Genomic DNA, 21,969 nt, shown 5'->3' on the forward strand with positions numbered 1-21,969 from the left:
TTTGAATAATAACTTTATGTAAAAACTCTGATCAGAAAATCCTCTAACTTTAAACATTTGCCATTTAAACACCCAATTATCAAAACAACAAAAAAAACACTTTAAGGATACGACATGCAACAACCACTGACAAGCATAATGTATATCTGTATATTTTTTTAATTTTTAGGCCAAATTTAAAATTACAGAAATTAACAAAGGAGCAACGCTTATAGAATGTGATGGAATAGGACTAGTTAATTCACAGGTTGGAAGTTAGTGATGGATTTATATTGTAGTTTGTGCCATCAACTCCAAGAACCAATGTAAAAATAAGGAGATCAAGTTTTTCTCTACCACTATTGTACTACTTCTGGTTACTTAACCAGTGAGTGAAATAGATACAAATATTTCTGTTATTGTCTTTTCGGTTTTGAAATTGTCTTTAAAGAATATTAGATAGTAATGTGAAATTAATCTATTGTATTTAGCAGTATAACATGTTTCGCTTTACGTATCTATGAATGACATATAAAAAGGTTCTGCATTTGCCTGATGCGATTAGGAACCAATGAATAAAATGTCACATATTCATTAAAACTCTGTCATTGTAGTGATAGTGTGCCTTTTTTGATGGTTGAAAATTATTAATATTCTCGTTAGCATCATTTACAGGTCTCACTTTACATAGCTATATGTGACATTTAAGGATGTCTACCTCTGAGGAGCCAAACATTTCTAGAATTAAACTTTGTTCTTAACCTGATTTTTGGGTATATATGACTAAAAAAGTAATTGATGAAGAAAGTATCATATGGTGGTGCCCTTCTTTTTTTTTCTACAGCCATTTGTTTATTTATCATCAATTTTTACGTATTTTTGGGCTATTATCATAAAAAAAATCACAGTTTCACAATTAAACTTTTTTTCATTCATTTCATTATAGATGAAGTGGACCAATCTGAATAAATTTAACTTAAGAAAACTATAGGTTGGTGTTAATATTAGAAAGTTTTATAAAATTTTGTTGCTTTTTGTGTCAAATTGACCATGCTGTCAATTTTGTAAATTGGGGATTTTTCTCTTTTTTTTTAGCATGTTATTTAAACTTCTTTGTTATAAATGATTGAAAAAATACATATCTAAGAATTTTGAAATGAAAAAATTGATATGGGATGTACATTTTTTGGTAAAAGCATTTCTTTGTACACTTCACCCATTTTCTCAACATTTTGGCTAATGACATTGACCGGATTGGTTATAAAATTTTTAAATTGTATTACTCAAAAACTACTTATAGCAAGTACACATTTTTTTCACAGAGTTTACTTTGATTATAAATTTTTTTTTAAATTCATTGATATTTTCCACTTGTATCACATGTTTTGGAAATAATTCCCGAACAAGATTTCAACAAGACTGAAACATCAGAAGAATACATCCTTAAAAAAAAGGTTCTATATTTGCCTTATGTAAATATGAACCAATAACAAAAGTTACATGTTTGTTAAAACTCTGACACTGTAGATCTTTTTTTAATAATAAACAAAATATCTTTCTGTTGTATTGTATATTGTATGATGTAGAAACAGGAGATGCGTTAGGATTGCCATGTGACGTAGATGTTAGCAACTTTAGGTCACTGTACGGCCATCAAGGTTAGACTCATACTGTAAAGTCAGCTATAAAAGAACCAGACATGACAAAATGTGAAACAATATAAACAAAGAAAACATAACAAAATAATAAAAGAATAACAAATATGACAGACCACAGCTAAAAACAATCACTGAATTACAGGCCCTTGGCTCAGGACAGGCTTATGAAGTGGTGGAGTTAGGCATGTTTGTGAGCACTTATCCATCACCTTAACCTGGGACTGGTGTAACAAAGCATCATAAAAACAAATTGTAAAAATCAGTTGGAAATGGCTTGACTCATCAGATTAACACAAAGCACAATAGATAATTAACAAAAAAACAAAGCACCAATCTAAGAGTGCCCACAAAAACTGAAAGCTAGTTTAAAGGCAATTACAACTTATACATTGATTGTGTTTTGATGAAAGTATTCAAAGATGTAATTCAGTTTATGTACAGATAATGAAGAAATAACTTTGTTTTTAAGTATTTAGAATGAAGCAGTTATACATACTTTTGTGATTGTATCTTAGATTGTGCAATAAATTTGAATTAACATTTAGTCACCCTTTATTTTTATTTATGCATTATGAATCTATGAAAAGCAGATTATGGTTTGACCCTAAATTTATCGGCATCACAGGTGTCACATGACTGAAAATCATGACAAAAACAGTGTGTTGAAAAGTTATCTTGAATGTATATGTCCTATACTCTTAGCACTTTTATCAGTTTTGATGGAAAATGCCAAATCTTGTGACAGAAAATTTTCCATGAAACTTTAAATGATGAGCCAAATTTAAATTTATTGACGCATTTTATTGATTAAAATTTTGTATTTAACATCCAGTAAGTGAATCAAAGTAAATCTTTAAAAGGAAGTTAAAGGAAGACGATGCAATGAAATGAAATCATAAAAAAATACCCAAAATCACACCCTATCACTTTTCTGAGGAAAAATTATTGTGGAAGCAAAAAGATAAACTATAGCAGTATTGACGAAAATTTAGATAGTCCTCTGTACAGTAAAACTTCGAGAGGAAAAATGTTATATTGTCCTGTTGTTTTTTTTTTTTTTTTTATCAAATTCTGCCATGGAAGTCTCAGATTGACAGACATAAGGAGGCTACCGCGGTAATCTGTTTCGGAAAAATATACTCTTTGTGTAAAGCTTTATATTTAAGTATTAGGTACTCAATATTTTTTAAATGTAAGTTGTTCTCATTTTCAACTCAACAACTGCATACCAACTATGTAGGTTTATTTATCTTAAGATTTTTTTCAATTAACAGACAGGGTTAACCTGACCATTTCAGTAATCTCTATCTTTAGTTTTCATGATGAGGCCAGTTTTTCTGATGCTAGAAGTAATAGGTCATCTAATTTGACCGATCGACTTTTTTTAAAAGAGTTATGTCCTTGGAAATATTAAATTTATGGAAAATGGCCTCGTTAGTGCTCTCATATGGGTACAATTCTTGCCAGATTTTTATAAAACTTATACTATAGGTTAATATCAGCAATATCTTGGACAAGTTCTATTATGGTGGCCTATTAACTTTTTTTATGCCCCCGCCTTGGTGGAGGGGGCATTAAGTTTTACCCTTGTCCGTCTGTACGTACGTACGTCCCAAAATTGGTTTCCGTTCTCTAACTTTAGTTTGCCTCAACCAAATGTTATGAAACTTATACACAATGCTTATTACCACAAAACACAGATGAAGCTTGAATTTTGGTGGCGTCACGTTTACCGTTCTAGAGTTATGCTCCTTTACAAATGGAAAATTGCTGAATTTATCGTTTCCGTTCTCTAACTTTAGTTTGCCTCAACCAAATGTTATGAAACTTATACACAATGCTAATTACCACAAAACACAGATCAAATTTGAATTTTGGTGGCGTCACTTTTACCGTTCTAGAGTTATGCCCCTTTACAAATGGGAAAATTGCTGAATTTTTCGTTTCCGTTCTCTAACTTTTGTTTGCCTCAACTAAATGTTATGAAACTTATACACAATGCTTATTACCACAAAACACAGATCAAGTTTGAATTTTGGTGGCGTCACTTCAACCGATCTAGAGTTATGCCCTTTACAAATGGAAAAATTGCTGAATTTTTCGTTTCCGTTCTCTAATTTTATTTTGCCTCAACCAAATGTTATGAAACTTATACACAATTCTTATTACCACAAAACACAGATTAAGTTTGAATTTTGGTGGCGTCACTTTTACCGTTCTAGAGTTATGCCCCTTTAGAAATGGAAAAAATTGCTAAATTTTTATTTTCTTCTTAAATATCAAGTCATTTTTAAAATTGGAGTTATCTTCCTTTGTCCATGATTATAGTTGAATCAACTACAATCAATGCTTTATACAATGCAATGTTTAATTTTGACTTCCACTGATAAAACACACATCAAGTTGAATTTGGGTAGTGTCACTTTAACCATTATTGAGTTATGCCCTTTTATAAGTCGAAAGATTGCAAAATTTTTAGTTTCCATTCTGTTACTTATGTTTGCCCCAACCAAACATTATGAAACTTATACACAATATTCATTACCACAAAACTAAGATCAAGTACAAATTTTATGTTTCCGTTTTCTAACTTTAGTTTGCCTCAACCAAATATTATGAAACTTATACGCAATGCTTATTACTACATAATACAGATTAAGTACGGAATTTGGTGGCAACACTTTTACCATTCTTGAGTTATGTCCCTTTATAAACATAAAAATTGATGGATTTTTCATTTCCGTCTCTTAACTTTAGTTTGTCTCAACCAAATGTTATAAAACTTATACACAACCGTTCTAGAGTTATGTGTGTTTACAAATAGAAAAATTGCTGAATTTTTAGTTTCTGATCTCTACTTAAGTTAGCCATAACCAAATGATATGAGACTTACACACAATGCTTATTACCACAAAACTCCGATCAAGTTCAAATTTGGGTAGCGTCACTTTTACCGTTCTTCAGTTATGTCCCTTTATAACTATATGATATGCAAGCGGGGGCATCATCTGTGTCCACATGTGGACACTATCCACATCTATTTAAAAGAGTAATGCCCCTGGGAAATATAAAATTTATGGGAAAAGGCCTCGTTAGCACTCTCATGGGTACAATTCGTGCCAATTTTTTATAAAACTTATAGTATACTATAAGTAATGCCCTTAAGGTCTGTTTGAAATGTAATTTGTTTTCTTTAACAAGATAATCAGATATTTATAAATTGTTTTAAAGAACAAAAAGTGTAAGGGAGGTAATCCAAAAAACAAAATTGTACAATGTTGGATTACCTCCCTTACACTACTTTTAAATTATCTATTTAAGACTTATAGATGTATTTAATTTAAATGGGTAATTATGATTGCAAACTCAATTGGTAATTTGAATTGAGATGATGACCATATCTTGAGGGAAAGAATTTTTTTTTTTGGAAAAGGGGGGGGGGGGGGGGGGGGTAAAAAAGAAATGGAGGGAGGGGCAATTTTTTCAGATTTCAGAAATTAAACAAAATTTCTTCACATATTTTTTTTTTTGCAAAAAAAAGGGGGGGAGGGGGGGTTCAATACGCAACAGCATAGTGTATTGCCCAAAAGCAAAAAAAAAAAAAAAATGGGTTAATTTTTATTTATTTTGTTTGGGGGTGGGGGTCAATTCGGACAGGCACAGTGTATTGCACAAAAGCAACAAATTGATAATAAATTCAAATCATATAACCAATTCTAAGTTCTTTGACTACAGTTATTCTGTGTCAGAAACCTATTATTTGTCAAATATTTAATTACAATCCAAATTCAGACCTGTATCAAACGCGAATATTGTGTCCATTTTTGCCCCAAGTGTTCAGGGTTGGACCTCTGCGGTCGTATCCAGCTGCGCCCGGCGAAGCAATTTATTATCTATTTTTGTGAAAATAATTTGCCAATTTAATTCAAACTTGGCAAAGGTATGAATGATAGGTGAACAACAAACGATCCTCATGTGAGACTGGATGGAAATTATGGCCACTAGAAGAAATCTTTTTTTGATTCTAATTGGCCAATTACAAACATCTTTTACTGTGAACTGCAATTCAAAATAGTTTAAAAACTAACAGGAACTGTGGATTGCATTTTGAGACATACTTCAAACGGTCTCGTGTGCATTATGTAGTGTAATAAAGTGATGATTGGTTCGGAAACACAACAGAATAGCTACCACAGAGTTCCTATTTAACCCGTATGGAACATAAGTTTTTCATCTTCTCTGAAACAAAATGGCTAACTTGAACATTGGCATTACTAATGCATGGAAGGTCCTGAACTAACTAAAACTGATATCCATTTAGTTTTGATTGATTGAAAGCGTGGTAGCAAGAGACACTCTTTTATTCTAATGGCTAATTAAAAAAGGATCTCTTTAAAGACAAGCAAAAGTTTTGAAACTGAAGTGAATAACGATTTAAATTTGAAAGCTAAGGATGTGAAAATGCACAACTATTTGAGAAGCTATGTGATTAAAAGTAATATAAAAAGAATAGCCAAATTCTACTAGGATCAACTTTGCCTGAGGGAGTTTGAACCTTAGTTTCTAATTAATTTCTTAATCTATCAATTATATAAATTAACATGACCCATTCAGATCACCATACTAATGACAACAGCAATAATCTACGTACGCAGCCGTGTTCAGTTCTTCTACAAGACATTTTGGATTTTAATGACTGAACAACACTGTCTCATTTCGAAATGTAAAACCAAAAGCTGCAAAACCTGTAAAATTGTAATTACAGACGCTCAGTTCACTAGTAATTGAACTAAATAGTCTTATTTTACTAGAAGCTACAATTATCTGAATTGTAAATCAACAAATGTTGTCTACGGATTAGAGTGTAACCTTTGCAGATTGGTATATGTTGGTGAAACGAAAGGAAGGTTAAATAAACGTATGATTTGCCATAAATCAGACATCAACAACAATGCAAGCGACATTGTTTACCATCATTTTAACCAGCCTGATAATTCAAGCCTTTTTATGCAAGTTCGCATCATCGAAAAAAATATACCATAGGACTAACAATCCTCATCTTGCAACACCTCTCCGTAGACAAAAAAGAAGATAATAATGTTTGGAAACCACTGTAACAAACCCTTATTCAAACCAATACAAACTTACAGCTATCATTTCGGATATTGCAAGTCACAGACTTTTCAAACCAGTTCGCATTGGAAAAGATGAAAAGGAGAAAAGATCCTTTCTTAAACTTTCCTTTGCCAACAAAGGTCTCGATGCCATCAACTTGGGCAATATCCCTCATCATTCTAGTAAATCAGTTCACTCGAAAATACCTCTCTATTTTAAAGATTAGTCTGTACCTATCATTTCTTATACCTATACCAAACCAATTGCAACTAAAATTTTCAATTACACAGACTTGTTGCAGGATCTCAATATTGACGACTTCAAGTCTAAACCTCCTGATTGCACCTTTGCTAGTTCCGCATTTATATATAATCCGGCTGGCCACGTTATTACTGGTTAACCTAAACACTTGTCAATAACACTTCTGTGCGAAATGTGTTATCCAAAGGCCCGAAATATCGTGAGCCTAAATCCATCAATTGGAAACACAACTTCAAAATACTGATGGATTCAGTCGAGGATTATGCCAGGCAATGTGTTAAACGCGAGAAAGAAGACGTAGATACTCCGAATGGATTGAGGCTGTGAGGTCGTTGATACAAATCAGAATTAAGAAACTGAATGGGTCTATGGATACCCATGCTACATCAATCTTTAAAGACCCAAATGTTGCAAAACATTTGTCCTACCTCCATGACAAATATGTTGTTGTCCTCGCAGATAAAGCCCCAAACAACATCGTTTTTGTGTTAAAAACAAATTACATTAACTGCTTCATAAATAAATTAGGTATTGACTTCACTTGGAAACTCAACATGTACCCCCACGACACTTACCAAAGAGGAAATCCTGAATAATCATATGTCTGCTCTATGTTTCATAGGAATTGCAACCAAAGATGAAGAAATGGATCTTCCATCACTGTATTGGACACCTAAACTACATAAGTGTCCTTACAAACAACGTTATATTCATGGGTCTTCCAAGTGCTCCACGAAACCTCTCTCTAAATTATGTACATTAATTTTATCAGCAATCAAAGCCGGGCTTCAAAGTTATTTTAAACTACCTATTCTAGAGGTGGTGTGAATCAGATGTGGATACTAAACAATTCCTTTAGAGTACATACAATCTAAGACTCTTTCATCTTGAAATAGTATTAAAACATTTGAATTTTATACACTTTACACAAGTACTCCCAATCCAAACTAAAAGACAAATTGAAAGAGTTGGTCCTGCTTTGTTTCATAAAAAAGAATGTCAAATGTAAACACAAGTATCTTGTCTTGGAGAGGGATAAATCCTACTTAATCACTCTGTTTCAAACAAAAAATTCTCTTAAACTGACATTATCAAGATGCATGATTTCTTGATTGACAACATATTTGTTACGTTTGGAGGACGTGTTTTTCAACAAACAATTGGCATTCCCATGGGAACCAACTGTGCGCCTCTTCTTGCCGACTTGTTTCTTTATTCATTTGAGGCTAACTTCATACAGGAACTTCTTAGAAAGAAAGAAAAGAAGTTAGCAGTATTATTTTACTTTACTTTCCGCTATAAAGATGATGTTCTCTCTCTAAATAATTTAAAATTTGGTGACTATGTCGAACGCACCGATCCCATCGAACTTGAGATAAAGGATACAACAGATACAGTTAAGTCTGCCTCATATCTTGACTTACATCTAGAAATTGAAAATGAGGGTCGGTTGAAAACCAAACTTTACGACAAAAGAGATGATTTCAGCTTCCCAATTGTGAACTTTCCATTTCTATGAAGCAACATTCCAGCAGCGCCTGCATACGGAGTATATATCTCCGTGTTGATACGATAATCCAGGGCTTGTATTTCCTATCATGATTCCCTTGATATAGGGTTGCTGCTCACAAGGAAGCTATTAAACCAACATGTGGAGCAGGATCAGCTTACCCTTCGGAGCACCTGAGGTCACCCCAGTTTTTGAATCATTTTTGAAACGTTCATCCATTCATGTGACGCGCAGTTTATATTTCGATTGTGGTGTCCTGGTGTGCTGTCGTAAATCCATGGGATGTGCCCGTTGTTATTCTGCAGTTTACATGTTGTAATGTACTATTATATTATTTATATATGTATTTCTCTGTGCTAAGTATTTTTGCGTTTGTTTGTACTGTATTCCTGTCACGTAGTGTTGTCATTTTAGCGGTATTTTTAACATTAACATTGCCATATAAGCAGGAGGTTTGGTTAGCCATACAACCAGGTTCAACCTACCATTTTTTCTTAAAATGTCCTGTAGCAAGTCAGGAATATGGCGTTATCCGTTTCTATGTATGTTGGCGTTTGCCTTTTTGTAGTTCAGTGTTTCTGTTGTTCCATTGATTTCCTCTTATAGTTAATGTGTTTTCCTCGGTTTTAGTTTGTTACCCGGATTTGTTTTTGCTTAATCGAATTATGACTATTGAAAAGCGGCTTACTACTGTTGCCTTTATTTTTCTTAAAATATCCTGTACCAAGTCAGGAATATGGCAGTTGTTATTTACAGTCCGTTCTATGTATGTTGGCGTTTGCTTTTGTTGTAGTTCAGTGTTTCTGTTGTTCCGTTGTTTTCCTCTTATAGTTGATGTGTTTCCGTCGGTTTTAGTTCGTAACCAGGATTTGTTTTTGCTTAATCGAATTATGACTATTGAACAGCGTTATACTACTGTTGCCTTTATTTGGTGGGGTTCGTATTGCTTAGTCTTTAGAATTCTATGTTGTGTTTTGTGTACTGTAGTTTGTCTGTTTGTCTGTTCTTTTTTTAGCCATGGCGTTGTCAGTTTTCGAGTTGTCGAGTTTGAATGTCCCTTTTGGTATCTTTTGCCTCTCTTTTTTATCTGTGTAGCCTTGTTAACTATTGTTTTTGTACGGATTGCATGAAGTGCATCAAAACCCTAATGGTACTGGCTTGATTTCCATTTCTTCCAAGGTTTATCACCGCCTTTGATAGTTGGAACAAACAAGTGCAGTGCAGTGATCATTCTTTAGATCGTAACCAGTCAATTTCATGCAATTTATTAATGATATGTTATACTTAGATATTCAAGTTACAATATAATGTATATTTGAATAACCACACCTGTAAAGAAAACTTGTTTTTCATTAAGAAGTACATAAGTTATGCATGGCATATGAATCTGTTATAAGAATAGGTTTAACTACAAATGTACAATCATGAACAAAAGGAGATAACTCCAACTCAAATTTATAATTTACTTAGCTAAATTCAATTCAATGTTTTATTTTAAATTCACAAAATTGCAAAATGAAAGCAATCCCTACCCTTCAGTGTTTACACGCACTTTAAAGTTTAATTCCTATTCAGACTCATTTTTCAACTATGCAAAACTGATTATTACTCAAAAATAGTTCTATGAAAGAGGAACATAAGACACAATCGTTATCACTATATACACACAGATATATTCAACCTACATTTGATGAAGATAAAAACACACAACTTATCTTTTTTTTTCTTTTATTACAATGTGATAATAAATTTCAATATAATAGTTGATCTTACAAAGGAAGTGACACAGTTGTTGTTCAATTAACCTTTTGAATAAGTTTATGTAAGCTGATTTTACCTCTGCACATAAGTGCTATAACACTTGAGTCATGTTGTAATTTTTTATTTTTGCGTCATATATTTTATTCTCTATATGGGTCATTATAACAGGTGTGTTTGCTTGGGTATATATGTAGGACTCTAAAGTGCGATGGGGACGCTAAAGTACGATGGTCACGCTAAAGTGCGATGGTCTGCGCTAAAGTGCGATGCCTCCATACGCTAAAGTCCGATGGTCCGCGAAAGTATAGACGTAAGAAACGTAGTTGGATTATGACGTTAACAGTCGTTTATACCAACCAAAAATGAACATGCCGGAAGATAGTTTAAGATTTGATTTAAAAACAACTTTTAAACCAAATGTCCATGACTTTATTTTAAACCAAACTGTGCTTTGTCGGCTGAAGCAAATGTGTGTTGTTTTTTTTCGGTTGCTGGAAGAAGGACTTGTGTCATTTAACTATATAGATACAAAATAGTATACGAGTAGGTATCCAGTATCCTGCTTCTATTGGAAGCGAATGGATACATTTGATTAAATCATTGTTTACGTTGCAGTTTTCTTTGCGGTCCCCGTTAAGATATTATTGATTTTATTGAAAAGTAACATCGGTAAAATAAAGGTACATGTTTTCAAGCGTAAATTATAAACTGTCGGCCAAAACATAGTTTGTACATTGTAGGAAAATAAAACATGTATGTCTACTCGCTACGAAAAAGGAGAAAGCTCGGCGAATTTCGCCTTTCGCTCGGATTTAGATTAAAGCTTGTACAAATAAATGTTACTGATATTCCGACAATGATCGAATTTTGTAATTGTAATTTACAAAGAAGACTGTAAGGGGAGGTGTTCAGATTATTGATAGACTGTGTGAATGGCAAGCTACACCAATTATCCAAGTATTTAACATGTTTAATACGCCCTTATTGTTAAAAGGTCATTTACAGGAAATATAGTATTTTGTGACACCGAAATTACCTTTTTAGCAATTATTACGTGATCGGTCTTCTAAATTTAGAAACAATCACATACGACTACCGGTGAATTATAAATTAAATATATACCATACTAGCTTTTAAAACAAGACTTATTTTTAACATCCATGTACTTTAACGTTTTAAGCCCTCGACCCTTATCCTATTGATCCATCGCACTTTAGCGTGACATACCATCGTACTTTAGCAAACAAACAACCATCGCACTTTAGCGTGATTCACCATCGTACTTTAACGTAGACCATCGCACTTTAGCGTGACCATCGCACTTTAGAGTACCATCGCACCTTAGAGTCCTACATATATATGAATGAAAAATAAATAAAAGTACATGATTTGCGTTTTTATTACCATAAATATTGATTAATTTTGTTGCTGACCTGAGTGAAAATTAGAATGTATTCTAGTCTTGTGTGTTTTTTTAATTTTGGCTTTTTTATATGTTTCGGAGTTTTGTGTGGCGTCCATTTTGCTGAACTAGTATACACGTTTTTTTTTGGACCAACTGAAGCCCGCCTCGTGTGAGGGATTATGTCGCTGCGTTGAAGACCCATTGGTGGCCTTTGGCTGTTTTCTGCTCTTTTGTCGGGTTGTTGTCTCTTTGACACATTCCCCGTTTCAATTCTCAATTCTATACATGATTATCAATAAATTAAAATTTTAAAATGATTGAGGAACTACAAAATAAAAACATATATAAACATATAGAGATGTGCTTTGAATGCCAGTGAGACAAACTGTCCACATTAGAAAAAATAGTGAGGATGTGATCAACCATAGATCATTTCATGGCTTTCAATGAAGAGCACAACCTATATCTAATGGTAAATCTATTGTATTCAGGTAACCTGTACTTAATCTTGATGTGATATTAAATACGTTGGGGAACCTTGACATAGTCTAACGAATATCTGTACTCTCGGACAAAGACATAAAAGGTGATAATGTTAAGATTATCACCATCTCAATAAACACAATTATTGAATTTCTTAAAGTTCAGCTTTCGGAAGAAACTGAGTTCAAGGAAAATGGGGAAACAACAAGACAATATGAAAAGTTTAAAATGCATATTTTGTCGATTTTAATAACAACATTATGCAAAAAATCTTATCAGAAAATACTTTAACTTTAAACTTTTGCCATTTACGCAGAATTTTCCTAATAAAACATTAGGATATGACAAACAACATCTACTGACAAGTATAATGTGTTTCTATATGAATAATTTTAACTTTAGGCCAAATTTAAAATTACAAAAGTTAGAAAATGAGCAACACTGTCACATTGAAAAAGAATCAGACTTTCATATACTCAATTGAATTTTGAATGTTTCAATGTCTTAAATTGTCATTCTTGTCTATTTATTTCATGGCGCCCTTATTACCCTATAATGAATCTTTTTTTTTTTAGATCCACAAAGATTACATAGCAAATAAATATTAAGGGTTTTTATTAAAGTTTACTTTGCGGTTCTAAAGTGAGGAACTAATTATAAAACATGGGTAAGCAAACTAAATACCTAGACGATGTTTTAAAAAATAGACTATAGTTGATGAGATAACTCCTCATGTAACAAGATTTATTTCTCCTGTGATTAAAACACATTTAGATTGAGATTGAATTGTCTCCCTTTGATAGCAGCTAGTACCAAAGCACAATTATTTGTTTGTGATTTTTTATTGATTAACAATAGTTAAATAAAAGAAAAAAAGATAATACTTTCAATTTCGAGGTCTCACAAAAGCTTTTTTACCTGATATTCTAATTTTACATTAAAACCCAAATTTAGATGAAAAGGCTACAACACTTAGAGAATTTGAGGGTATCATCAGCTCAGTAGTAAGTACTTCGGTACTGGCATGATTTATAACAAACCTTTCTACAATTGTCCGTTTTTAAATTTTGAAATTATAAAGGAGCTAAGGTTTCAACTCCCTAAGGCAAAGCTGACCTTAGATTCATTTGGCTATTTTTTTTAGGTCTTTTTGGTCATATAGCTCTTTAACTGTTTCGGTTCTTATACATTCTGGCTTTCAAATATTTGGCTTTGAGCATTTCTGATGAAGGATCACGAAGGTAAACCCAGAAAAGCGATTCAGACGCATGAAATTATTAACTTGTTGTTTTCATTTTTTACAGCACTGGGTCGATACATCTGCTGCTGGACTATCAGTCCCCGAGGGTATCATCAGCTCAGTAGTCAGTACTTCGGTACTGACATGATTTATAACAAACCTTTCTAAAATTGTCCGTTTTTAAATTTTGAAATTATAAAGGAGCTAAGGTTTCAACTCCCTAAGGCAAAACTGACCTTAGATTTATTTGGCTATTTTTTTTAGGTCTTTTTGGTCATATAGCTCTTTAACTGTTCGGTTCTTATACATTCTTGGCTTTCAAATATTTGGTTTTGAGTGTTCCTGATGAAGGTTCACCCAGAAAAGCGATTCGCACGCATGAATTTATTAACGTGTTATTTTCAATTTTTATGACAAAACCATAAACAAATATCAAATAAGACAAACAGTAACCAACAACAATAGCTGAATTACAGTCTCATGACTTAGGGTGAGTACAAACAGAACGTGGCGAAGCGAAGCATGTTGGTGAGCACTGAACATTCCGCTAAACCCGGGCTCTCGGTCATAAAACTTTACTCAGTACTCGGAGTACAAAATTTGTGCTCGAAACACCAAATCCAATAATTTGATTGGTTGATTTTTGAGTCTGAGTACAATAATCGTGCTCGAAAGTTTTATGACCACAAGGCCTGGAATAGTGGTGGAACAGCACAACATAAGAACAAAATGTAAAAATTAGTTCGAAATGTCTTGGCACGAAGCACAAAAGATAATTAACAAAAAGAACAAAGGCACACAGTATTGATCTAAGAGTACTCACAGCTACTGGAAGTATTTACAGAATTTTATTATTATTATTATTATATTTAAATATGTATTTCAATTTACGTACAGAAGATAAACAAATAACTCTAATTTTATGTGGTTGGAATGAAACAGTTACACATGGAATGAAACAGTTACACATATGTTTGTGATTGAACCTAAGTTGATGCAATTAATTTAAATAATAACATTTATGCATCTTTATTTGTATTTATGAATAATGAAATAAATACATTTTGAAAGCAGACGACAGTTTGACCCCAAATCTTTCATCACAAAAGGTGCCACATGAACTGAAAACCAGTATACTATAAGTCTGATACATCATCTTTTATCATAAATGTTTCCCAATTATGGCAAACACAGTGTTAAAATTAATCTTTGATATATATTTCCACCACTCTTGTAAATTTGCACATCAAACACCAGTTCTCCTTTTCTAACTTTTAGCTTTCAAATAATGACAGGATCGAGAATCGGATTAAATTTCCAGGAAACTTAAACTGATGGGTAAATTCAAATTTAGTGAAGCATCTAATTGATTAAAACAATAAATAAAAATATTCAGTCAATAGAGTTTGAACACTTATAAGTCAAGTTGTTTTTAACAAAAACTGACGGATTTTTATTTATTTGCACACTATGGTTACCCCCATTCAATAAGAACATTAAATTTAATTGATAAAAAGGAGGGGGCATGAAATAAAAAGAAGAAATCCCATCCTCCTTTCAGGAGAAAAAAATATAGTGCAAGTAAAAATGCAGACTGCAGCAGTACCGACGAAAATTCAGAAAACACTGCTGTAAAATTGAAAAATAGGAAAAAATGTTGTGAGGCTCTGTCTCTTTTCCTTCAAATCCTAAATGTCAGAAATTGACCATTTTGTTTTGCCTGCCACGAAAGTCACGGAATGCCAGACATAGGGAGGTTTATCCATTGGGGATGAAATAAAAAAGTAAAAATAACAAAAATACCGAACTCCATGGTAAATTAAAAAAAACCTGCCAAAATGAAATGTTATCAACCAACGGAACGAATGGAAAACAACTGTCATAATCCTGACTTGAGAAAATGGTGATTAAACCTGGATCTATAGCTAGCTAAACATCCCACTAGTTTGATATTTGTATATAGTTCCGCTACAATGACAAAATTGGATGAGCAACACAAACAGACGTAATAGGTTTATGTGACAATTATTGGGATCCAGCAGCCAAAACTGTGTAAACATACATGACAGACATACAACACAACTGACTAAAAAATTCAAACATTCAAATAAATCTATAAAGACGTCAACAAAAAATATGTTGTAGTTAATACTAAATTTGACAAAAACGCCAACAAAAACGTTTTTGTAGTTGATAGTACATACCGTATATATTGTTCTTCTACCATACTATCAGTGCTTCTAACTACCTCTCTTACTACTATCAAAGAACTTGTTATTAATTTTTGTAATAAAGCTTATGAATATAATGGTATTAATTATTTTTGGAGTGTTAAAAATTCTTTAGAGGTTTTAGATAAAATACATGCTTTTGGTGGTCCTTTTAATTCTGTTGACAGTTATGATTTTTCTACTCTCTATACTACACTTCCACAAAATCTTATCAAGAAAAAGTTTTCATATTTAATTAAATGGTCTTTTGAAAAATCTCATTGCAAATTTATTTGCTGCAACTCGTTTAAAGCCTTTTTCTGTAACGAAAAAGGAAAGTATGCTAGATACACTTACTGGAAATGTGAAGATATGATTGAAGCTTTAAATTTCCTCCTGGACAACATATCTGTATGTTTCGGCGATAAAGTGTATCGACAGGTAGTAGGTATTCCTATGGGCACTAACTGCGCCCCTTTAATAGCAGATTTATTCCTGTATTGCTATGAATCTCAGTTTATGACCAAACTCAGTAAAGACACGTCATTGTTACATTTGGTTGATACATTCAACAATACCTTTCGTTATCTGGATGATATTTTTTCGTTAAATAATCCAGAGTTCTCTAAATATACTACCGAAATTTACCCAAAAGAACTAAATCTAACATAAACAGCAGTAGTTGTCCTTTTCTAGATTTGGACATTTCAATCACTAAAGGAAAACTCCATACTAAAATTTACGACAAAAGAGACGACTTTTCATTCCCTATTGTTAATTTTCCTTTTTTAGACAACGATGTTCCTTTGGCTCCATCATACGGTGTTTATATATCCCAACTCGTTCGTTATGCCCGTGTGTGTAGTGATGTCATAGATTTTAACGAACGTAATCAATGCATCACTGGTAAATTATTAAATCAGGGATTTCGTTACCATAAATTACGTAACACTTTTACTAAATTCTTTAATAGATACAGATATTTGATTAGTAAATTTGGCTGTACCTGTAGAAAACTGATTAAAAAAGGTATTTCACATCATAAATTTTTAGTGTAATATTGTACTTAAAGCGCGGAAATCACTATGTGATCCGTGTAAACTCATCGAACCTTTAAACAAACTTATTGGTAAAGGTTATCTTACCAATGTTGTAATTAGATCTTTGAATATAGTTTACATTGGCACTAATATCGATTTTGTCATCAGCAAATTAAAACATAACTAAATTTATATTCTTTTCAAACGGGATGTATAAAGACAAACCCACGTTCATTTTGATCTATAAAGATGTTAACTCCTAACTATCCTACTGCCTGTCGATACATTTATTTTTGGCATTGCACAAGTCATGTCTTCTTTGACTGTCTATGACGTTAAAATACTAAATCCCTGGGATGTGTTTTAGTTGATTTTAGTCTCTGATGCATGATTTTTTATTATTAATTGTTTTTGGCTTTTAACTAGCTGTCAGTAACTGCGAGTACTCTCAGATCGTACTGTCTTGTTTATTTGACCTGTTGATACTAATTGTAATGCTTTTTTGTGATTTAATGTTTACTTATTCAGGGTTATATCTGGTCTATATACCAGCTTTGATAAGTGTTTGGTATTACTATAAATTTTCACTTCTTCTTACTATGAACATCAAAATTATTAATTTTGTAAAAATATTTCCTTTCTCCATTTGAACTGTACACGTATACCTAACAACAAAATTATTTTCATTTACCTGTGTTTAAAGTAATTGCAAATGGCTGATATTTTTGTTCAAGCATGTTGTTTTTCTTAAATTGTTTAATATTTCACAGCGGTATAACATGTTACTTTAATATTCTTCCCTTAGTTTATTTATTTTGTATTTACATTGTATCATAGATCAAACCTATTTGTTCAGTGTATGTTCACTGGTGTTAATATGTCTTTTGATTGGATTGAGTTAAGGCATTTCAATTGATATTTCATAGTGTGTCTTTCTATGTTGTGATGCTACACTATTATTTCAGATAAGGGTGAATGTTTGGTACCATTAAAACGTTTAAACCCGCTGCAATTGCACCTGTCCTAAGTCAGGAATCTTGCGTCCAAATTCTATCTGCATCAGGAACACCCAAAGCCAAAAACCCAATAGCTGGATGAATAAGTACAGAGTCACGTCATTATAGCAAATACTAAGACAAATTAAGGGAAACTGTAATGTAAATAAGAAGATATAGCAATAAAAGCGCTGATCCTTTGCTTTTTGTGTGTATTGTTTGATGTGCTGATTTTATGTCACGAATGGATACCCTATATTCTTTATTTTCTATTATATTAACAGAGTTTGTCACTCGTGCAGTGTGGAGGTCGTAGAAAATTTTTCTCAATTTTATGCCAGTTTGTGTACAAATTTTTTTAATAAAACGCATACCACCTATTCTTGGGCTCCATTTCTATCCACGTTAAATTTTTCACTTTCAAACATTTATGGGGGGAGGGGGGCAGGATTAATATACCGTTATTTACACATAAGACCGTACTGGTTACCGGAACTTTGGAAACACCAAACCAGATACTTTATATCTGAGAAACAGGCAATATATGCCCTAAATTTTAAAATTCATTCATATTTTTTTTATTATTCAAAATTATCAGTCAAACTCTGTTCTACAAGAATCACTAGTTTTTTCACCTTTCATCTGATACCGACATTCTACATTGTTTGACATTTACACCTATGAGTAAAAACTATTTTGTTTTAAATATGTACTACTTTCTAGTATGTTCTTTTTGACCAGGCCCGATTTAGTGGTGTTACATTTTACAAAGTCTGTCCGAATTAATTTTGCAGAGAATTCCGCTCAAGCCGGTGCTAGGGGCCGTCTTGAGCCTACTGTGAGGTGAGAGGCTTTTTGCTCCGTGTTGAAGACCTCTCTGTGACTTTGAGATAAAAATCAGCATTAAAACGCTATTCCTTTGGCCTTTGTGTGTTTGTTTTTTGCTGTGCATGTACTAATTTTGTGTCATGGATGGATAACCATATCCTTTGTTTTTCTATTATACACTCCAGCACCTAAAATCTTAAAGAATTTAAACCATCTTGTATTATTTGTGAAGAAGATACTGAATATCTATCTATTAGGTCTTGTTACTTTTCGATGAAGTTTTTAAGAAAAAGGACCAGTCGTTTTTTGACAAAACCTTGGCTCATAAATTTTTTGCTCAGACACCAATGACGTTTTACAAAGTCTGAGAAGCACTTGATATCGCATGAGTTGCGAAATGTATACTCCATAGGTGGATGAAGTTGATCTATTGCTGCTAAGGTGATGACATTATTATAATTTCAGAAATGAAATCGTATCTTTTGTTATAGATTTTAGTACTGAGATGACCGCGCTGTTGTCAAATTCCAGGTAAATGTCTAGAAATGAGGCGAATAAAGCTTTATCTGTGGCTTCTTTAATCTCTATCCCAGGGCGATGCATTAATGGAACCCAATCAGAAAAGTTTGGATTGTTAATGGGGAGAACATCATCAATATATCTGTATGTGAAATTCAGTATCTAGCTTCTTTGATCTTCCTGATTTTACAAATGTCTAAATTTAGGTGTAATACCACCATTGATTTTCCCCTATTAGTCTTTGTTAAATTTGCACTTTTCAAAAAATGGTGCAGAATTTATCTTTGTTTCAAATTAAGAAATACTTTGCATGAGTAAAGTTTTATTGTATCCAGTACTATAGACAAAATTTCACATAACATTTCATTGCATATAAGAAAATAACCATCACTGGAAGTTAACCAATCAAATTTCACCCCTTTTTCCCTGTGTACAAGCTTTAGAAACCATGTAACCTCAAGTTTCCAAAATATTCTATAGAAACACCAAATAAAAAAATAATGGTGCTTTGAAACACCCAAGATATATGTTTATGACTTAGAAATGTTTTACTGCAATGAAATGTAGGATTAATTTCCTACAACTGTCAAATTCAAGGGAATATTTTTTATCGACCCTTTTTCATATGCAACCTGATGTGACGTACTATGATTTGGTGGTATTACACCTAAAGAAGACTTTTTTGTTGAATAAACTGAATGTGATTTTTTCCCTTTGTAATACTGGTTTTTTCAAGCATTACTGTCAAGTTTTGTCATAATCAGTTCAATAGTTTGAGAAAAATCTAGTATAATGCAAGACGACATCTACAGCGACTCGAGCAAAATTTCTTTGAAAAATCCAAATCAAGCCGCATCATGATATAATATAGTGTGGACCAATAAATGATCAAATATTTATCTCATCTGCCTACAAACAGTTGAATATGATACAAAAGATTACTCTAGGATGATAAATACCACTAATGGACATCTTTGTCTTCATAATAAGGTCTCTTTTGGTCCTTTTATACCTCTCATTACCTCGAAAAATTCAACTTTTTAGACCAATAAATACAAATTTTGGGGTACCGGTATCTTTCACTCATTTATGAAAGAAATGTGAAAATAAATGAGTATTTGAAGTATTCAAGCTGAATGAACTATCCATATAAAAGTTTACTGACTCCATGGAGGTTTCAATAAGTCCTTGCGTAAAACTTAAATTTACGCCTCGTTCCAGAGAGGGACATAAAAAGCTTCCCTTTTAGTGAATAATTTGTTGTTACTGCTTCAAAAATAATTTCATTTACTAATAACTATATATTTATTAAAGTATTACTTAGGAAAAAGATTTCTATTATAGCAAAATATAAGAAATGAGGAGAAAAAGCCTGGAAGTTAACCAATCAAATTTCACCCCTTTTTCTCTGTGTACAAGCTTTAGTAACCATGTAACATCAAGTTTCTAAAATATTCTATAGAAACACCAAATAAAAAATAATGGTGCTTTGAAACACCCAAGATATATGTTTATGACTTAGAAATTTTTTACTGCAATGAAATGTAGGATTAATTTCCTACAACTGTCAAATTCAAGGGATTATTTTTTATTTACCCTTTTTCATATGCAACCGAATGTGACGTACTATGATTTGGTGGTATTACACCTAAAGGATCTCTGACTCAAAAAAGCAGGACAAAAAGGTCAAAACAACTGGAAATGAATAGAGAGTTATTGGGTGTAATCTTTGTAGAGGTTCTATGGAAATGGAGGAATGACAAAGCTACAACAGAAGTCCAAAAACCAAGATGTTGACTAGCAACACAAATATTAAAATGAATGGTAACTAAGTAACATGAAGTCACTTTTGTTTATTTATTGTATATTTTATATAGTTGCCATGGAAGATTATCTGTAAATTTTCCATGGTATTAAGGTGGTACCTAACACTACAGGGAGATAACTCTGTAAAAATCAGCTAAACGTTTTAATTACGTTGTTTTGTTAAGGAAATATTAAACTTCTCAATGATCAAAATTAGTGTTTGTCAAACTGCTATATAACCAATGAAATTTTTCTGATAAAGTGGTTGGTTCAAATTTTTTGAAATTTTTATATTTTTATCAAAGGGTCAAAGTAAACATTTTGTCAAAATTTTATGAAAATTAAACGAGCCAAATTAATTTTAGTCAAGGTGTTGGGTACCACCTTAAATGAAGTTATTTTCTGAACTTTAATTTTTGCCAAGATGTGATGTTGGTCTACTGCTGTAAAATTATTCGTGCTGTCTACAATTCTGTAACATATCTCATAACTATTAGACAGTAATTCGTTATATATATATGTTTAATTTCAAAGATATTTTAAATGGGCAATATGCCAAATATTGTAGTCTATTGTCAAAAGATAAAACAAAATGGCAGATTCCTAACAGAGAAGAAAATGCGTTAAAGGGGGAGATAATGTCCCTGAAAAGAAATGCCCCAACCAATGACCACAAATAATGCCAAATTTTATCCAGCCATGCTGTATCTATGTGATCACTCCGGATTTGAGATGATGCAGAATTCCAATTTGGAGACATATAATGAAACTAATTATGCGTTTTTATGAATTGCAGAGACTTTATATACCATTTTAATCATCTGCTGCCAACTTTTGGCATGCTATTTCCCCTTAAATTAAGATAAGATTTGTCGAACAGCTACTTTATTCTAGATATACACTTGCATATTTCCTTTGTAAAACTATCTTAATATCAAATAACTATTTAACGAATTCATGTGAGAAAGTAATATATCAAATTTAATCAGTTGATAAGAATTATGAAAATATTCTATCAGTATCTTATACTTGTGTATTGAATACAATTTGGTACAAATGTGTATTGCCATCAAAGTTGATTCCCACACCTTTTTGAAATCCTATTATTCCAATTTTTTCCTTAGGAAAGTAAAAGTACTGATATAATAAAGTATGATAT

General features: G+C 32.4%; 1 protein-coding gene across 2 annotated transcripts in view; it reads left to right on the plus strand.

Annotated features, from left to right (window-relative positions):
* Nucleotides 1–21,969, plus strand: part of LOC127727071 (RNA 3'-terminal phosphate cyclase-like) — a 97,310-nt gene that overhangs the window by 41,731 nt on the left and 33,610 nt on the right. Inside the window, exon 12 of one of the 2 annotated variants that reach the window (XM_052234486.1) lies at nucleotides 170–2,181. The exons of the other annotated variant lie outside the window; for it this stretch is intronic. Coding sequence (XP_052090446.1) covers nucleotides 170–259 — 90 coding nt within the window. The 3' untranslated portion in view covers nucleotides 260–2,181. Of the gene's footprint in view, nucleotides 1–169; nucleotides 2,182–21,969 lie in introns of those variants that run through there. 2 annotated transcript variants of the gene reach the window in all.

The sequence above is a fragment of the Mytilus californianus genome, unplaced genomic scaffold (assembly GCF_021869535.1).
Source record: "Mytilus californianus isolate M0D057914Y unplaced genomic scaffold, xbMytCali1.0.p SCAF_19, whole genome shotgun sequence".
NCBI classification, from domain to species: Eukaryota; Metazoa; Mollusca; class Bivalvia; order Mytilida; family Mytilidae; genus Mytilus; species Mytilus californianus.